The 19,392-nt window shown below is 25.5% G+C and overlaps 1 protein-coding gene across 1 annotated transcript; it reads left to right on the top strand.

Annotated features, from left to right (window-relative positions):
* The first annotated feature begins 5,209 nt into the window (after window positions 1-5,209).
* LOC101901388 (platelet endothelial aggregation receptor 1-like) lies at window positions 5,210-18,948 on the top strand. Its single transcript, XM_059129537.1, has 7 exons — window positions 5,210-5,767; window positions 11,250-11,783; window positions 11,857-12,166; window positions 17,444-17,700; window positions 17,760-18,335; window positions 18,419-18,616; window positions 18,675-18,948. The coding sequence occupies exons 1-7, from the start codon at window positions 5,430-5,432 to the stop codon at window positions 18,931-18,933; spliced, it is 2,472 nt and encodes an 823-aa protein (XP_058985520.1). The 5' UTR covers window positions 5,210-5,429; the 3' UTR covers window positions 18,934-18,948.
* Window positions 18,949-19,392: the final 444 nt, after the last annotated feature.

The following is a 19,392-nucleotide window of genomic DNA, read 5'->3' on the forward strand; positions in this document are numbered from 1 at the left end:
TTGATATTTGTAAGAAAAAATAATTTTTAAAAAATCCACGCCTTGATATTTGTAAGAAAAAATAATTTTTAAAAAATCCACGCCTTGATATTTGTAAGAAAAAATATTTTTTAAAAAATCCACGCCTTGATATTTGTAAGAAAAAATAATTTTTAAAAAATTCTCGCCTTGATATTTGTAAGAAAAAATAATTTTTAAAAAATCCTCGCCTTGATATTTGTAAGAAAAAATAATTTTTAAAAAATCCTCGCCTTGATATTTGTAAGAAAAAATAATTTTTAAAAAATCCACGCCTTGATATTTTTAAGAAAAAATAATTTTTAAAAAATCCACGCCTTGATATTTGTAAGAAAAAATAATTTTTAAAAAATCCACGCCTTGATATTTGTAAGAAAAAATGAATTTTAAAAAATCCACGCCTTGATATTTGTAAGAAAAAATAAATTTTAAAAAATCCACGCCTTGATATTTGTAAGAAAAAATAATTTTTAAAAAATCCACGCCTTGATATTTGTTGAAGAAAAATTTTTAAAAAATCCACGCCTTGATATTTGTAAGAAAAAATAATTTTTAAAAAATCCACGCCTTGATATTTGTAAGAAAAAATAATTTTTAAAAAATCCACGCCTTGATATTTGTAAGAAAAAATAATTTTTAAAAAATCCACGCCTTGATATTTGTAAGAAAAAATAATTTTTAAAAAATCCTCGCCTTGATATTTGTAAGAAAAAATAATTTTTAAAAAATCCTCGCCTTGATATTTGTAAGAAAAAATAATTTTTAAAAAATCCACGCCTTGATATTTGTAAGAAAAAATAAATTTTAAAAATCCACGCCTTGATATTTGTAAGAAAAAATAAATTTTAAAAAATCCACGCCTTGATATTTGTAAGAAAAAATAAATTTTAAAAAATCCACGCCTTGATATTTGTAAGAAAAAATAATTTTTAAAAAATCCACGCCTTGATATTTGTAAGAAAAAATAATTTTTAAAAAATCCACGCCTTGATATTTGTAAGAAAAAATAATTTTTAAAAAATCCACGTCTTGATATTTGTAAGAAAAAATAATTTTTAAAAAATCCACGTCTTGATATTTGTAAGAAAAAATAATTTTTAAAAAATCCACGTCTTGATATTTGTAAGAAAAAATAATTTTTAAAAAATCCACGCCTTGATATTTGTAAGAAAAAATAATTTTTAAAAAATCCACGCCTTATTATTTCTGTGAAAAATAATTTTTAAAAAATCCACGCCTTATTATTTCTGTGAAAAATAATTTTTAAAAAATCCACGCCTTATTATTTGTGAGAAAATAAATTTTTAAAAAATCCACGTTTTGTTATTTGTGAGAAAATAAATTTTTAAAAATTCCACGTCTTGTTATTTGTGAGAAAATAAATTTTTAAAAAAATCCACGTCTTGTTATTTGTGAGAAAATAAATTTTTAAAAAATCCACGTCTTGTTATTTGTGAGAAAATAAATTTTTAAAAAATCCACGGCTTATTATTTCTAGGAAAATAAATTTTTAAAAAATCCACGTCTTGTTATTTGTGAGAAAATAAATTTTTAAAAAATCCACGTCTTGTTATTTGTGAGAAAATAAATTTTTAAAAAATCCACGGCTTATTATTTCTAGGAAAATAAATTTTTAAAAAATCCACGTGTTGTTATTTGTGAGAAGATTAATTATTAAAAAATCCACGGCTTATTTTTTCTAGGAAAATAAATTTTTAAAAAATCCACGTCTTGTTATTTGTGAGAAAATTATTTTTTAAAAAATCCACGGCTTATTAATAATTTTTGTAAAATCCACGCCTTATTATTTCTGGGAAAAAAATTTTAAAAAACCCACGCCTTATTATTTCTGGGAAAAAAAAAATTTAAAAAATCTACGCATTGTTATTTGTGGGAAAAATAATTTCTAAAAAATCCACGCCTTGATATTTGCAAGAAAAAATAATTTTTTAAAAATCTACGCATTGTTATTTGTGGGAAAAATAATTTTTAAAAAATCCACGCCTTGATATTTGCAAGAAAAAATAATTTTTAAAAAATCTACGCATTGTTATTTGTGGGAAAAATAATTTCTAAAAAATCCACGCCTTGATATTTGCAAGAAAAAATAATTTTTTAAAAATCTACGCATTGTTATTTGTGGGAAAAATAATTTTTAAAAAATCCACGCCTTGATATTTGCAAGAAAAAATAATTTTTAAAAAATCTACGCATTGTTATTTGTGGGAAAAATAATTTCTAAAAAATCCACGCCTTGATATTTGCAAGAAAAAATAATTTTTTAAAAATCTACGCATTGTTATTTGTGGGAAAAATAATTTTTAAAAAATCCACGCCTTGATATTTGCAAGAAAGAATAATTTTTAAAAAATCTACGCATTGTTATTTGTGGGAAAAATAATTTTTAAAAAATCCACGCTTTGTTATTTGTAAGAAAAAATAATTTTTAAAAAATCCACGCCTTGATATTTGTAAGAAATAATAAATTTTAAAAAATCCACGCCTTGATATTTGTAAGAAAAAATAAATTTTAAAAAATCCACGCCTTGATATTTGTAAGAAAAAATAAATTTTAAAAAATCCACGCCTTGATATTTGTAAGAAATAATAAATTTTAAAAAATCCACGCCTTGATATTTGTAAGAAAAAATAAATTTTAAAAAATCCACGCCTTATTATTTCTGTGAAAAATAATTTTTAGAAAATCCACGCCTTATTATTTCTGTGAAAAATAATTTTTAAAAAATCCACGCCTTATTATTTCTGTGAAAAATATTTTTTAAAAAATCCACGTCTTGTTATTTGTGAGAAAATAATTTTTTAAAAAATCCACGTCTTGTTATTTGTGAGAAAATAGATTTTTAAAAATTCCACGTCTTGTTATTTGTAATTTAATAAATTTTTAAAAAATCCACGCCTTATTATTTCTGGGAAAAATAATTTTTAAAAAAATCCACGCCTTATTATTTTTGGGAAAAATAATTTTTAAAAAATTCACGCCATAGTAATTTATTAAAAAATTTTTTAAAAAAAATCCACGCATTATTATTTCTGGTAAAGATAATTTTTAAAAAAATCCACGCCTTATTATTTCTGGGAAAAACAATTTTTAAAAAATCCAAGCCTTATTATATCTGGGAAAAATAATTTTTAAAAAAATCCACGCCTTATTATTTCTGGGAAAAATAATTTTTAAAAAAATCCACGCCTTATTATTTCTGGGAAAAATAATTTTTAAAAAATCCAAGCCTTATTATTTCTGGGAAAAATAATTTTTAAAAAAATCCACGCCTTATTAGTTTTGGGAAAAATAATTTTTAAAAAATTCACGCCATAGTATTTTATTAAAAAATAATTTTTAAAAAATTCACGCCATAGTATTTTATTAAAAAATAATTTTTAAAAAATTCAAGCCATAGTATTTTATTAAAAAATAATTTTTAAAAAATTCAAGCCATAGAATTTTATTAAAAAATTATTTTTAAAAAATTCAAGCCATAGTATTTTATTAAAAAATAATTTTTAAAAAATTCACGCCATAGTATTTTATTAAAAAATAATTTTTAAAAAATTCACGCCATAGTATTTTATTAAAAAATAATTTTTAAAAAATTCAAGCCATAGTATTTTATTAAAAATAATTTTTAAAAAATCCACGCCTTGATGTTTCTTCGAAAAATAATTTTTAAAAAATCCACGCCTTGATGTTTCTTCGAAAAATAATTTTTAAAAAATCCACGCCTTATTATTTCTGGGAAAAATAATTTTTAAAAAGTCCACGCCTTATTATTTCTGGGAAAAATAATTTTTAAAAAGTCCATGCCTTATTATTTCTGGGAAAAATAATTTTTAAAAAATCCACGCCTTGGTATTTGTGGGAAAAATAATTTTTAAAAAAACCACGCCTTGGTATTTGTGGGAAAAATAATTTTTAAAAAAACCACGCCTTGGTATTTGTGGGAAAAATAATTTTTAAAAAATCCACGCCTTATTATTTTTGGGAAAAATAATTTTTAAAAAATCCACGCCTTGGTATTTGTGGGAAAAATAATTTTTAAAAAATCCACGCCTTGGTATTTGTGGGAAAAATAATTTTTAAAAAATCCACGCCTTGTTATTTGTGGGAAAAATAATTTTTAAAAAATCCACGCCTTATTATTTTTGGGAAAAATAATTTTTAAAAAATCCACGCCTTATTGTTTTTGGGAAAAATAATTTTTAAAAAATCCACGCCTTATTATTTCTGGGAAAAATAACTTTTAAAAAGTCCACGCCTTATTATTTGTGGGAAAAATAATTTTTAAAAAATCCCCGCCTTATTATTTCTGGGAAAATTAATTTTTAAAAAATACACGCCTTGTTATTTTTGGGGAAAAATAATTTTTAAAAAAAACACGCCTGGTTATTTGTGGGAAACATAATTTTTAAAAAATCCACGCCTTGTTATTTGTGGGAAAAATAATATTTAAAAAATCCACGCCTTATTATTTCTGGGAAAAATAATATTTAAAAAATCCACGCCATGTTATTTTTGAGAAAAATTATTTTTAAAAAATCCACGCCATGTTATTTTTGAGAAAAATTATTTTTAAAAAATCCACGCCTTGTTATTTGTGGGAAAAATAATTTTTAAAAAATACACACCTTGATATTTCTAAGAAAAAATAAATTTTAAAAAATCCACGCCTTGATATTTGTAAGAAAAAATAAATTAAAAAAAATCCACGCCTTGATATTTGTAAGAAAAAATAATTTTTAAAAAATCCAGGCCTAGTTATTTGTGGGAAAAATAATTTTGAAAAAATCCACGCTTTGTTGTTTGTGGAAAAATTATTTTTAAAAATCCACGATAATTAGACTCAAATTCTTGACCGCCTTTTTTCCATTACTTCATTCAATATGTGACGTTATCATCTCTTCCCAGAACTGCAATATTTTTTCCTATGATAATCACGTTTCGAAACAGAACCATTAATCTCATTTAAACCAAAACCAGTATTTAGATAACAAATATATTGAATAAATCAATTAACAATCACGAGTGACAGGAAAGCAACAAGAACAACACAGACCCCATCAGTTTGAACATCAAAATCGACGTTTTTAAGATCTCAGGCTGCTGGTAGTGGAGCATGACTAACCAACCCCAACCAGACAAATGATCTCAGTTTGAAATAAATCACAAATTAAATAAAAAATATTGAATTTCTAAACAAACAATAAAGCCACAAGATTAGAAACAAAACAGTTTTGCATTCAAACCCAATAATCACAACAACAAAAGAAATAAAACAAAAATCTTGAAATGAATTTCAATGTGAAATTATGCGATAATTTTAGTCGTTTTGTGGCTATTGTTGAAATCGGACGTTAGTTCTTTAGAAGAAAATCAAAACTAATTTTATTTCGAAATGAAAGTTCTTTTAATTTTGTGTATCATTGGTACACTTTCGATTGGGGTGTTGGGTCAATTCAAAACCGGTATTAAGACGCGTCAACCTCCCAATCCGCCACAACAATCGGAGCAATTGAATTACAACCATCAAGAGGAGTTCAATTCGCACAGCCAATACCAGGGTAGTGTCTATGAGCGTTACAATGGTAATTTCAAACCTGCGGAATATTATCAAGGAGAGGCATTGGTGAAACCTGAACCATCTCCTCAACCCCAGATTTTGGATGCAACTGCAGAATTTATTAACAAGACCAGGGCTGGCATTGCTTCGGGTATTTGTTTTAAGGAAGTACCGTAAGTTTGAATTTTTTATTTATTTTTGTTTTGCAAATAGTGGGACAAATACAATCTGTTATTGACCCGCTGGCGATCTCTGTTTCCTCGAAATATTGATAATTTTAATATTTTGTGTCATATTTTTTATTGAAAAATTTGTAGTAATTTTTCCAACAAAAAACAAGGCATGGATTTTTTAAAAATTATTTTTCCCACAAATAACAAAGAGTGGATTTTTTAAAAAAATATTTTTCCCACAAATAACAAGGCGTGGATTTTTTAAAAATTATTTTTTCCCACAAAATAACAAGGCGTGGATTTTTTAAAAATTATTTTTCCAACAATTAACAAAGCGTGGATTTTTTTTAAATTATTTTTCCAACAATTAACAAAGCGTGGATTTTTTTTAAATTATTCTTCTCACAAATAACTAGGCGTGGATTTTTTAAAAATTATTCTTCCCACAAATAACAAGGCGTGGATTTTTTAAAAATTATTTTGTCCACAAAAAACAATGCGTGGATTTTTTAAAAATTGTTTTTCCTACAAATAACATGGCGTGGATTTTTTTAAAAATTATTTTTCCTACAAATAACAAGGCATGGATTTTTTAAAAATTATTTTTCCCACAAATAACAAGGCGTGGATTTTTTAAAAATTATTTTTCCCACTAAAAACAAGATGTGGATTTTTTAAAAATTATTTTTCCCACAAATAACAAGGCGTGGATTTTTTAAAAATTATTTTTCCCACTAATAACAAGGCGTGGATTTTTTAAATATTATTCTTTCCATAAATAACAAGGTGTGGATTTTTTAAAAAATATTTTTTCCAACAATTAACAAATCGTGTATTTTTTTAAAAATTATATTTTCCTGAAATAATAAGTCACGGTAAAAATCATTTTTCCCTAAAATAATAAGTCACGAATTTTTTAAAAATTATTTTTCCCACAAATACCAAGGCTTAGATTTTTTAAAAATTATTTTTCCCACAAATATGAAGGCTTAGATTTCTTAAACATTATTTTCAAATAAATAATAAGGCGTGAATTTTTAAATTTTTTTTTTCAAAAAACTAACAATGCGTGGATTTTTTAAAAATTATTTTTCCCACTAATAATATGGCGTGGACTTTTTAAAAATTATTTTTCCCACAAATAACAAGACGTGAATTTTTTTAACAATTATTTTTCCCACAAATAACAAGGCGTTGATTTTTTTAACAATTATTTTTCCCAAATAACAAAGCGTGGATTTTTTAAAAATAATTTTTTCCACAAAAAACGATGCGTGGATTTTTTTAAAAATTATTTTTCCTACAAATAACAATTCTTGGATTTTTTTAAAAATTATTTTTCCTACAAATAACAATTCTTGGATTTTTTTAAAAATTATTTTTCCTACAAATAACAAGGCGTGCATTTTTTTAAAAAATATTTTTCCCCGAAATAATAACGCGTGGATTTTTTAAAAATTATTTTTCCCTGAAATAAAAACGCGTGGATTTTTTAAAAATTATTTTTCCTGCAAATAACATGGCGTGGATTTTTTTAAAAATTATTTTTCCTACAAATATCAAGGCGTGGATTTTTTTTTTAAATTATTTTTCCTACAAATAACAAGGCGTGGATTTTTTTAAAAATTATTTTTCCCAGAAATAATAAGGCGTGGATTTTTTAAAAATTATTTTTCCCAGAAATTATAAGGCGTGGATTTTTTAAAAATTGTTTTTCCCAGAAATTATAAGGCGTGGATTTTTTAAAAATTATTTTTCCCAGAAATAATAAGGCGTGGATTTTTTAAAAATTATTTTTCCTACAAATAATAAGGCGTGGATTTTTTAAAAATTATTTTTCCCAGAAATAATAAGGCGTGGATTTTTTAAAAATTATTTTTCCTACAAATAATAAGGCGTGGATTTTTTTAAAATTATTTTTCCCACAAATATCAAGGCGAGGATTTTTTAAAAATTATTTTTCCTACAAATAACAAGGCGTGGATTTTTTTAAAATATATATAAATAACAAGGTGTGGACTTTTTAAAATTATTTTCCAAGAAATAACAGGACATGGATTTTTTAAAAATATTTTTCCAAGAAATAACAAGAAGAATGGATTTTTAAAAATTATTTTTCCAAGAAATAACATGACGAGGATTTTTTAAATATTATTTTTCCAAGAAATAACAAGACGTGGATTTTTTAAAAATTATTTTTCCAAGAAATAACAAGACGTGGATTTTTTAAAAATTATTTTTCCCACAAATAACAAGGCGTGGATTTTTTAAAAATTATTTTTCCCACTAATAACAAGGCGTGGATTTTTTAAATATTATTCTTTCCATAAATAACAAGGTGTGGATTTTTTAAAAAATATTTTTTCCAACAATTAACAAATCGTGTATTTTTTTAAAAATTATATTTTCCTGAAATAATAAGTCACGGTAAAAATCATTTTTCCCTAAAATAATAAGTCACGAATTTTTTAAAAATTATTTTTCCCACAAATACCAAGGCTTAGATTTTTTAAAAATTATTTTTCCCACAAATATGAAGGCTTAGATTTCTTAAACATTATTTTCAAATAAATAATAAGGCGTGAATTTTTAAATTTTTTTTTTCAAAAAACTAACAATGCGTGGATTTTTTAAAAATTATTTTTCCCACTAATAATATGGCGTGGACTTTTTAAAAATTATTTTTCCCACAAATAACAAGACGTGAATTTTTTTAACAATTATTTTTCCCACAAATAACAAGGCGTTGATTTTTTTAACAATTATTTTTCCCAAATAACAAAGCGTGGATTTTTTAAAAATAATTTTTTCCACAAAAAACGATGCGTGGATTTTTTTAAAAATTATTTTTCCTACAAATAACAATTCTTGGATTTTTTTAAAAATTATTTTTCCTACAAATAACAAGGCGTGCATTTTTTTAAAAAATATTTTTCCCCGAAATAATAACGCGTGGATTTTTTAAAAATTATTTTTCCCTGAAATAAAAACGCGTGGATTTTTTAAAAATTGTTTTTCCTGCAAATAACATGGCGTGGATTTTTTTAAAAATTATTTTTCCTACAAATAACAAGGCGTGGATTTTTTTTAAAAATTATTTTTCCTACAAATAACAAGGCGTGGATTTTTTTAAAAATTATTTTTCCCACAAATAACAAGGCGTGGATTTTTTAAAAATTATTTTTCCCACTAAAAACAAGATGTGGATATTTTAAAAATTATTTTTCCCACAAATAACAAGGCGTGGATTTTTTAAAAATTATTTTTCCCACTAATAACAAGGCGTGTATTTTTTAAATATTATTCTTTCCATAAATAACAAGGTGTGGATTTTTTAAAAAATATTTTTTCCAACAATTAACAAATCGTGTATTTTTTTAAAAATTATATTTTCCTGAAATAATAAGTCACGGATTTTTTTAAAAATTATTTTTCCCTGAAATAATAAGTCACGGATTTTTTAAAAATCATTTTTCCCTAAAATAATAAGTCACGAATTTTTTAAAAATTATTTTTCCCACAAATACCAAGGCTTAGATTTTTTAAAAATTATTTTTCCCACAAATATGAAGGCTTAGATTTCTTAAACATTATTTTCAAATAAATAATAAGGCGTGAATTTTTTAATTTTTTTTTCAAAAAACTAACAATACGTGGATTTTTTAAAAATTATTTTTCCCACTAATAATATGGCGTGGACTTTTTAAAAATTATTTTTCCCACAAATAACAAGGCGTGAATTTTTTTAACAATTATTTTTCCCACAAATAACAAGGCGTTGATTTTTTTAACAATTATTTTTCCCAAATAACAAAGCGTGGATTTTTTAAAAATAATTTTTTCCACAAAAAACGATGCGTGGATTTTTTTAAAATTATTTTTCCTACAAATAACAATTCTTGGATTTTTTTAAAAATTATTTTTCCTACAAATAACAATTCTTGGATTTTTTTAAAAATTATTTTTCCTACAAATAACAAGGCGTGCATTTTTTTAAAAAATATTTTTCCCCGAAATAATAACGCGTGGATTTTTTAAAAATTATTTTTCCCTGAAATAAAAACGCGTGGATTTTTTAAAAATTATTTTTCCTGCAAATAACATGGCGTGGATTTTTTTAAAAATTATTTTTCCTACAAATATCAAGGCGTGGATTTTTTTTTTAAAATTATTTTTCCTACAAATAACAAGGCGTGGATTTTTTTAAAAATTATTTTTCCCAGAAATAATAAGGCGTGGATTTTTTAAAAATTATTTTTCCCAGAAATTATAAGGCGTGGATTTTTTAAAAATTGTTTTTCCCAGAAATTATAAGGCGTGGATTTTTTAAAAATTATTTTTCCCAGAAATAATAAGGCGTGGATTTTTTAAAAATTATTTTTCCTACAAATAATAAGGCGTGGATTTTTTAAAAATTATTTTTCCCAGAAATAATAAGGCGTGGATTTTTTAAAAATTATTTTTCCTACAAATAATAAGGCGTGGATTTTTTTAAAATTATTTTTCCCACAAATATCAAGGCGAGGATTTTTTAAAAATTATTTTTCCTACAAATAACAAGGCGTGGATTTTTTTAAAAATATATATAAATAACAAGGTGTGGACTTTTTAAAATTATTTTCCAAGAAATAACAGGACATGGATTTTTTAAAAATATTTTTCCAAGAAATAACAAGAAGAATGGATTTTTAAAAATTATTTTTCCAAGAAATAACATGACGAGGATTTTTTAAATATTATTTTTCCAAGAAATAACAAGACGTGGATTTTTTAAAAATTATTTTTCCAAGAAATAACAAGACGTGGATTTTTTAAAAATTATTTTTCAAAGAAATATCAAGGCCTGGAATTTTTAAAATTTATTTTTCCGACAAATGACTAGGCGTGGATTTTTTAAAAATTATTTTTCAAAGAAATATCAAGGCCTGGAATTTTTAAAATTTATTTTTCCGACACATGACTAGGCGTGGATTTTTTAAAAATTATTTTTCTAAGAAATATCAAGGCCTGGAATTTTTAAATTTTATTTTTCCGACAAATGACTAGGCGTGAATTTTTTAAAAATTATTTTTCAAAGAAATATCAAGGCCTGGAATTTTTAAAATTTATTTTTCCGACAAATGACTAGGCGTGGATTTTTTAAAAATTATTTTTCAAAGAAATATCAAGGCCTGGAATTTTTAAAATTTATTTTTCCGACAAATGACTAGGCGTGGATTTTTTAAAAATAATATTTCCGACAAATATCAAGACGTAGATTTTTTAAAAATAATTTTTCCGCCAAATATTTTTGAAAAAAATATTTTTTCTCCAAATATCAGATCGTAGATTTTTTTTAAATTTTTTTCCGCCAAATACCAATGCTTGGATTTTTTAAAAATTATTTTTGCGACAAATATCAAGACTTGGATTTTTAAAAATTATTTTCAACGAATTTTGCTATGATTTCTTTAATAAAAATGTATTTCCCTTATCTTTGCAGCACCTCAACGCTGGTGAAAAATGGCCAAGAGCCCGTCAGCAATGGTACCGCTCCCGGTATGAGCACCATACAGGTCTGCTGTGAAGGTTACGAACGTAATCCTCATGTCTTCAAGCGATGCGATCCGATCTGCGAGGATGATTGTCCCAATGGCATCTGCGTAGCGCCCAATCAATGTGTCTGTATACCAGGTCATGTTCGCAACTCATTAGGTAAATGTGTCACCACGTGTCCAATTGGTTGTGAAAATGGTGTATGCTCCGATGATGGTCAGTGTCAGTGCAAACCTGGTTATAGCTTGGAACCCAAACAGGGAAAATATTGTGTACCCACCTGTGAGAATGGCTGTCAATTTGGCAAATGCATTGGACCCAATCAGTGTGAGTGCGATAAAGGATATCATCTAACCGGTGTGGGCACATGTGAACCGCATTGTGAGAATTGCCTGAATGGCAAATGTACCGCACCGGGTTTGTGCAGCTGTCACACGGGCTATACCAAGGTGGGCGATGCCTGTGAGCCGGTGTGTGCTCTGTAAGTCAAGAAGATTTTTATGATATTTAGAGTTTTTATTAACTTCTCTATTTCTCTCTTTTAATAATTTTAGTGGATGTGACAAAGGTTTCTGCATTGCCCCCGATACCTGTTCCTGCCCTGTGGGTTCGGAATTGGACCGTTCTGGTATTAAATGCAATCCCCGCTGCGATAGCCCTTGTGTCAATGGGGTCTGTGCCAGCCCAAATAAATGTGAATGCGAACCGGGGTATGTCCCCGATGACAAAGATTCGAACAAGTGTGTTCCGCACTGCCCTCAGGGTTGCCCCAATGGATACTGCTCGGCACCCAATTTCTGTTCCTGCAATCCTGGTTTCATTAAGAGCGGGGTGAAGGGTCGCCACTTCTGCAACCCAGCAAACTAAGTTTGTGGGGCGAATACTATATTTGTTGTCGAAATATGAATATGAAATAAATGACGAGAATGTATTAGAAACAGTAGCAGTACATTTTAAATATCTAAAATTTTAAGGCAAATGGGGATACGCATCTTTATTTTTTGATTTTTCAAATAATTAACATTGCTTGGATTCTTTAAAAATTATTTTTTCAATTAAAAAACAAGATTTGGATTCTTCAAGGCATGTACTTTTTTAAGAATCTTCGAAGAAATACCAAGCGTGGATTTTTAAGAATAATTTTCTCACCAATGCTGGCTTTTTTAAATTATTTTTCAAAGCTATACCCAGGAATTAAAAAAAATTTCAATGAATTAACAAAGAATGGGTTTGTTTAAAATAATTTTTCAAAGTTTTCAAAGAATTAACAAGTCGTGGATTTTTTAAAAATTATTTTTCAAAGAATTAACAAGTCGTGGATTTTTTAAAAATTATTTTTCAAATAATTAACAAGTCGTGGATTTTTTAAAAATTATTTTTCAAAGAATTAACAAGTCGTGGACTTTTTAAAAATTATTTTTCAAAGAATTAACAAGTCGTGGATTTTTTGAAAATTATTTTTTGAAAGAATTAACAAGTCGTGGATTTTTAAAAATTATTTTTCAAAGAATTAACAAGTCGTGGATTTTTTAAAATTATTTTTCAAAGAATTAACAAATCGTGGATTTTTTAAAAATTATTTTTCAAAGAATTAACAAGTCGTGGATTTTTTAAAAATTATTTTTCAATAAATTAACAAGTCGTGGATTTTTTAAAAATTATTTTTCAAAGAATTAACAAGTCGTGGATTTTTTAAAATGTATTTTTCAAAGAATTAACAAGTCGTGGATTTTTTAAAAATTATTTTCCAATGAATTAACAAGTCGTGGATTTTTTAAAAATTATTTTTCAATGAATTAACAAGTCGTGGTTTTTTTAAAAATTATTTTTCAATGAATTAACAAGTCGTGGATTTTTTAAAAATTATTTTTCAATGAATTAACAAGTCGTGAATTTTTTAAAAATTATTTTTCAATGAATTAACAATTCGTGGATTTTTTAAAAATTATTTTTCAAAGAATTAACAAGTCGTGGATTTTTTAAAAATTATTTTTCAAAGAATTAACAAGTCGTGGATTTTTTAAAAATTATTTTCAAAGAAATAACAAGTCGTGGATTTTTTAAAAATTATTTTTCAAAGAAATAACAAGTCGTGGATTTTTTAAAAATTATTTTTCAATAAATTAACAAGTCGTGGATTTTTTAAAAATTATTTTTCAATAAATTAACAAGTCGTGGATTTTTTAAAAATTATTTTTCAAAGAATTAACAAGTCGTGGATTTTTTAAAATGTATTTTTCAATGAATTAACAAGTCGTGGATTTTTTAAAAATTATTTTTCAAATAATTAACAAGTCGTGGATTTTTAAAAATTATTTTTCAAAGAATTAACAAGTCTTGGACTTTTTAAAAATTATTTTTCAAATAATTAACAAGTCGTGGATTTTTTAAAAATTATTTTTCAAAGAATTAACAAGTCGTGGACTTTTTAAAAATTATTTTTCAAAGAATTAACAAGTCGTGGATTTTTTGAAAATTATTTTTTGAAAGAATTAACAAGTCGTGGATTTTTTAAAAATTATTTTTCAAAGAATTAACAAGTCGTGGATTTTTTAAAATTATTTTTCAAAGAACTAACAAATCGTGGATTTTTTAAAAATTATTTTTCAAAGAATTAACAAGTCGTGGATTTTTTAAAAATTATTTTTCAATAAATTAACAAGTCGTGGATTTTTTAAAAATTATTTTTCAAAGAATTAACAAGTCGTGGATTTTTTAAAATGTATTTTTCAAAGAATTAACAAGTCGTGGATTTTTTAAAAATTATTTTCCAATGAATTAACAAGTCGTGGATTTTTTAAAAATTATTTTTCAATGAATTAACAAGTCGTGGTTTTTTTAAAAATTATTTTTCAATGAATTAACAAGTCGTGGATTTTTTAAAAATTATTTTTCAATGAATTAACAAGTCGTGAATTTTTTAAAAATTATTTTTCAATGAATTAACAATTCGTGGATTTTTTAAAAATTATTTTTCAAAGAATTAACAAGTCGTGGATTTTTTAAAAATTATTTTTCAAAGAATTAACAAGTCGTGGATTTTTTAAAAATTATTTTTCAAAGAATTAACAAGTCGTGGATTTTTTAAAAATTATTTTTCAAAGAAATAACAAGTCGTGGATTTTTTAAAAATTATTTTTCAATAAATTAACAAGTCGTGGATTTTTTAAAAATTATTTTTCAAAGAATTAACAAGTCGTGGATTTTTTAAAATGTATTTTTCAATGAAATAACAAGTCGTGGATTTTTTAAAAATTATTTTTCAAAGAATTAACAAGTCGTGGATTTTTTAAAAATTATTTTTCAAAGAATTAACAAGTCGTGGATTTTTTAAAAATTATTTTTCAAAGAATTAACAAGTCGTGGATTTTTTAAAAATTATTTTTCAAAGAATTAACAAGTCGTGGATTTTTTAAAAATTATTTTTCGAAGAATTAACAAGTCGAGGATTTTTTAAAAATTATTTTTCAAAGAATTAACAAGTCGTGGATTTTTTAAAAATTATTTTTCAAAGAATTAACAAGTCGTGGATTTTTTAAAAATTATTTTTCAAAGAATTAACAAGTCGTGGATTTTTTAAAAATTATTTTTCAAAGAATTAACAAGTCGTGGATTTTTTAAAAATTATTTTTCAAATAATTAACAAGTCGTGGATTTTTTAAAAATTATTTTTCAAAGAATTAACAAGTCGTGGACTTTTTAAAAATTATTTTTCAAAGAATTAACAAGTCGTGGATTTTTTGAAAATTATTTTTTGAAAGAATTAACAAGTCGTGGATTTTTTAAAAATTATTTTTCAAAGAATTAACAAGTCGTGGATTTTTTAAAATTATTTTTCAAAGAATTAACAAATCGTGGATTTTTTAAAAATTATTTTTCAAAGAATTAACAAGTCGTGGATTTTTTAAAAATTATTTTTCAATAAATTAACAAGTCGTGGATTTTTTAAAAATTATTTTTCAAAGAATTAACAAGTCGTGGATTTTTTAAAATGTATTTTTCAAAGAATTAACAAGTCGTGGATTTTTTAAAAATTATTTTCCAATGAATTAACAAGTCGTGGATTTTTTAAAAATTATTTTTCAATGAATTAACAAGTCGTGGTTTTTTAAAAAATTATTTTTCAATGAATTAACAAGTCGTGGATTTTTTAAAAATTATTTTTCAATGAATTAACAAGTCGTGAATTTTTTAAAAATTATTTTTCAATGAATTAACAATTCGTGGATTTTTTAAAAATTATTTTTCAAAGAATTAACAAGTCGTGGATTTTTTAAAAATTATTTTTCAAAGAATTAACAAGTCGTGGATTTTTTAAAAATTATTTTTCAAAGAATTAACAAGTCGTGGATTTTTTAAAAATTATTTTTCAAAAAATTAACAAGTCGTGGATTTTTTAAAATTATTTTTCAAAGAATTAACAAGCCGTGGATTTTTTAAAAATTATTTTTCAAAGAATTAACAAGTCGTGGATTTTTTAAAAATTATTTTTCAAAGAATTAACAAGTCGTGGATTTTTTAAAAATTATTTTTCAAAGAATTAACAAGTCGTGGATTTTTTAAAAATTATTTTTCAAAGAATTAACAAGTCGTGGATTTTTTAAAAATTATTTTTCAAAGAATTAACAAGTCGTGGATTTTTTAAAATTATTTTTCAAAGAATTAACAAGTCGTGGATTTTTTAAAAATTATTTTTCAAAGAATTAACAAGTCGTGGATTTTTTAAAAATTATTTTTCAAAGAATTAACAAGTCGTGGATTTTTTAAAAATTATTTTTCAAAGAATTAACAAGTCGTGGATTTTTTAAAAATTATTTTTCAAAGAATTAACAAGTCGTGGATTTTTTAAAAATTATTTTTCAAAGAATTAACAAGTCGTGGATTTTTTAAAAATTATTTTTCCAAGAAATACCTAGGCGTGGATTTTTTAAAAATTATTTTTCAAGAAATCAACATGTCGTGGATTTTTTAAAAATTATTTTTCAAAGAATTAACAAGTCGTGGATTTTTTAAAAAATTATTTTTCAAAGAATTAACAAGTCGTGGATTTTTTAAAAAATTATTTTTCAAAGAATTAACAAGTCGTGGATTTTTTAAAAAATTATTTTTCAAAGAATTAACAAGTCGAGAATTTTTTAAAAATTATTTTTCAAAGAATTAACAAGTCGTGGATTTTTTAAAAAATTATTTTTCAAAGAATTAACAAGTCGAGAATTTTTTAAAAATTATTTTTCGAAGAATTAACAAGTCGTGGATTTTTTAAAAATTATTTTTCGAAGAATTAACAAGTCGTGGATTTTTTAAAAATTATTTTTCTAAGAATTAACAAGTCATGGATTTTTTAAAAATTATTTTTCAAAGAATTAACAAGTCGTGGATTTTTTTCAAAATTACTTTTCAAAGAATTAACACGTCGTGGATTTTTTAAAAGTTATTTTTCAAAGAATTAACAAGTCGTGGATTTTTTCAAAATTATTTTTCAAAGAATTAATAAGTCGTGGATTTTTAAAAAACTATTTTTCAAAAAATTAACAAGTCGTGGATTTTTTAAAAATTATTTTTCAAAGAATTAACAAGTCGCGGATTTTTTAAAAATTATTTTTCAAAGAATTAACAAGTCGTGGATTTTTTAAAAATTATTTTTCTGCAGCAAACATTGTGGTAATATAAATAAACAATTACCAAACAACACTGATAAGAATTTTGCATTCGAACACAAACACGTGCCCTAAAAATATTATATCATATAACCTTGGCCTTGCAATTTTTTTTTTTTTTTTTTTTTTTTGAATTCATTTATGCTCTAGATTTGGTGCTGAGAAAAAATGCAGTTTTTGCTGAAGAACAAAAAACGATAAGAAATTTTAAAATTAAACTTTGTATTTAAACAAACATCAGCATTACACTGTGAAAAATAAGGCATTGGGTAGATGCTTGCATTTCTATAGTCTGCGACTTGCATTTTTCTATAGGAAAGCTTCGCTGAATTGAAAAACAAAATCTTATGGAGAACTTTTCTCAAATTGCATGATTATTTCGAGCTTCAAACTAATAATTTTTTATTGACATCACTGCCAGCTCCCATTTCCCAGTGATTGTTCAAAGTAAACAATTTCCTAATCTCAATTCTAAACGAATTCAAATCTCTCATGTAATGACAAAAACAATGGCGAGATAAGCCGAGATTTTTTACAACAAATATTTTATTTAAAAACAAATACCATGGAGGCCATAGACATTTTCAAAATTTTATTAATTTTAATAACTGATCTCAGGGTTCAGAATCATTTGGTGAAATGTCAGGAGTTATATGGTGACATATATCCCAGTACTCGAGCGGAACTGAATTTATATTTTGAAACCCAGCACCAGGAAAAGCGGTGCTATGAAGATTTACCGTAAGTATTGAAAATGTGTGTGTGTGTGTGAATTCATAAAAAATTCCCTTTTTCCGTAGGGCCTCATTTTTCCAAACCAAGGAAAATCAGCCTTTGCCTGGAAATTCCTCAATACCTGGTCATCTGAGTTTGGAAATTTGCTGCAAAGGATATCGCCGAGACCCTAAGGCCCCAGCCACCACTCCTCCGAAGTGTATACCCGACTGCTCCAAAGTCTCAGCGGATAATTGCCGTAACGGTTTCTGTCGCTCACCCCAGCAATGTGAGTGTTTTGAGGGCTTTGTAAAAAATACGCTGGGGAAATGTGTCCACATTTGCCCGGTGGGCTGTGAAAATGGACGATGCCTGCTGAACGGTGTTTGTTTGTGTAATCCTGGCTATAGCCTAGATCCGGAGTCGAGGAAATATTGTGTACCCGAATGTAGCCACATACCATGTGGTTTGAATCAATTTTGTGCTGCACCGGGAGAATGTCGCTGCCGGCAGGGATATCAATGGCTGGAGGGTTTGGGTTGCCAGCCCGTATGTCAACCCCATTGTGGTTATGGCCGCTGTGTGGCACCCCAAAAATGTGAATGTTTTCCGGGCTACATCAAGCGCCGGGGGAGGGAAATTTGTGAATCAGAATGCTATGCGTATGTATGTGTGAGAATATGGCGATGAACCCAACAATTTCTCTAAGAATTGCCATTTTTTTCCTTTCTTCCCGCTCCTTCAGCAACTGTGCCAATGGCTTCTGTGAGTCACCCTACAAATGTCAATGCCATGTGGGTTTTACCTATGATCCCCAAAGTCAAAATTGCCTACCCCTGTGTCCAGATGCCTGTGAGCATGGCGTGTGCCTAGCACCGGGCATATGTCGATGTTTTGAGGGTTACTATCTTTGGTACAATACCTGCAAGCCGATCTGTGAAAAGTAATTCCTTTAGAAATTAAAATAAAATTTCCGATTTTTATAATTTCTCTATTTTCAGTGGCTGTGGCCTCTATGGCCATTGTGTGGCTCCAAATATATGTGCCTGTGGTCCAGGACATCAACATTGTTTGGATGGTGGCAGCTGTAGTCCAAGGGGTCATTGTCAGTGTCCCCAGGGTATGAATCATTTTATTGATCGTTGCATATATTCGGCCACAATGGAGAATCTGATTTTTAGCATGGCTGAGAGGAGACATTTCGATAGGGAATTGAAAAATGAATTTGAGGCTATTATTGGTCGAATGTTTCAGTTCTAATTTTGGGGCCATGGAAATTATAAGCCAATGTGTTAATAGAATAACAAAAATTCCTATATTTATTTAAAAATATTTAAAAATTATTTTTTCAATAGATTTATAATCGTGGACTTTTTAAAAATTATTTTTTTTCAATATAGTAATAAGCGTGGCTTTTTTAAAAATTATTTTTTTAAATATATTAATAAGCGTTGGATTTTTTAAAAATTATTTTTTCAATAGATTTATAATCCAAAAATTATTTTTTTAAATTAATTAATAAGCGTGGATTTTTAAAAATTATTTTTTTAAATATAGTAATAAGCGTGGCTTTTTTAAAAATTATTTTTTTAAATATATTAATAAGCGTTGGATTTTTTAAAAATTATTTTTTCAATAGATTTATAATCTAAAAATTATTTTTTTAAATTAATTAATAAGCGTGGATTTTTAAAAATTATTTTTTTAAATATATTAATA

This window comes from Musca domestica, unplaced genomic scaffold (assembly GCF_030504385.1).
Source record: "Musca domestica strain aabys unplaced genomic scaffold, Musca_domestica.polishedcontigs.V.1.1 62, whole genome shotgun sequence".
Taxonomy (NCBI): domain Eukaryota; kingdom Metazoa; phylum Arthropoda; class Insecta; order Diptera; family Muscidae; genus Musca; species Musca domestica.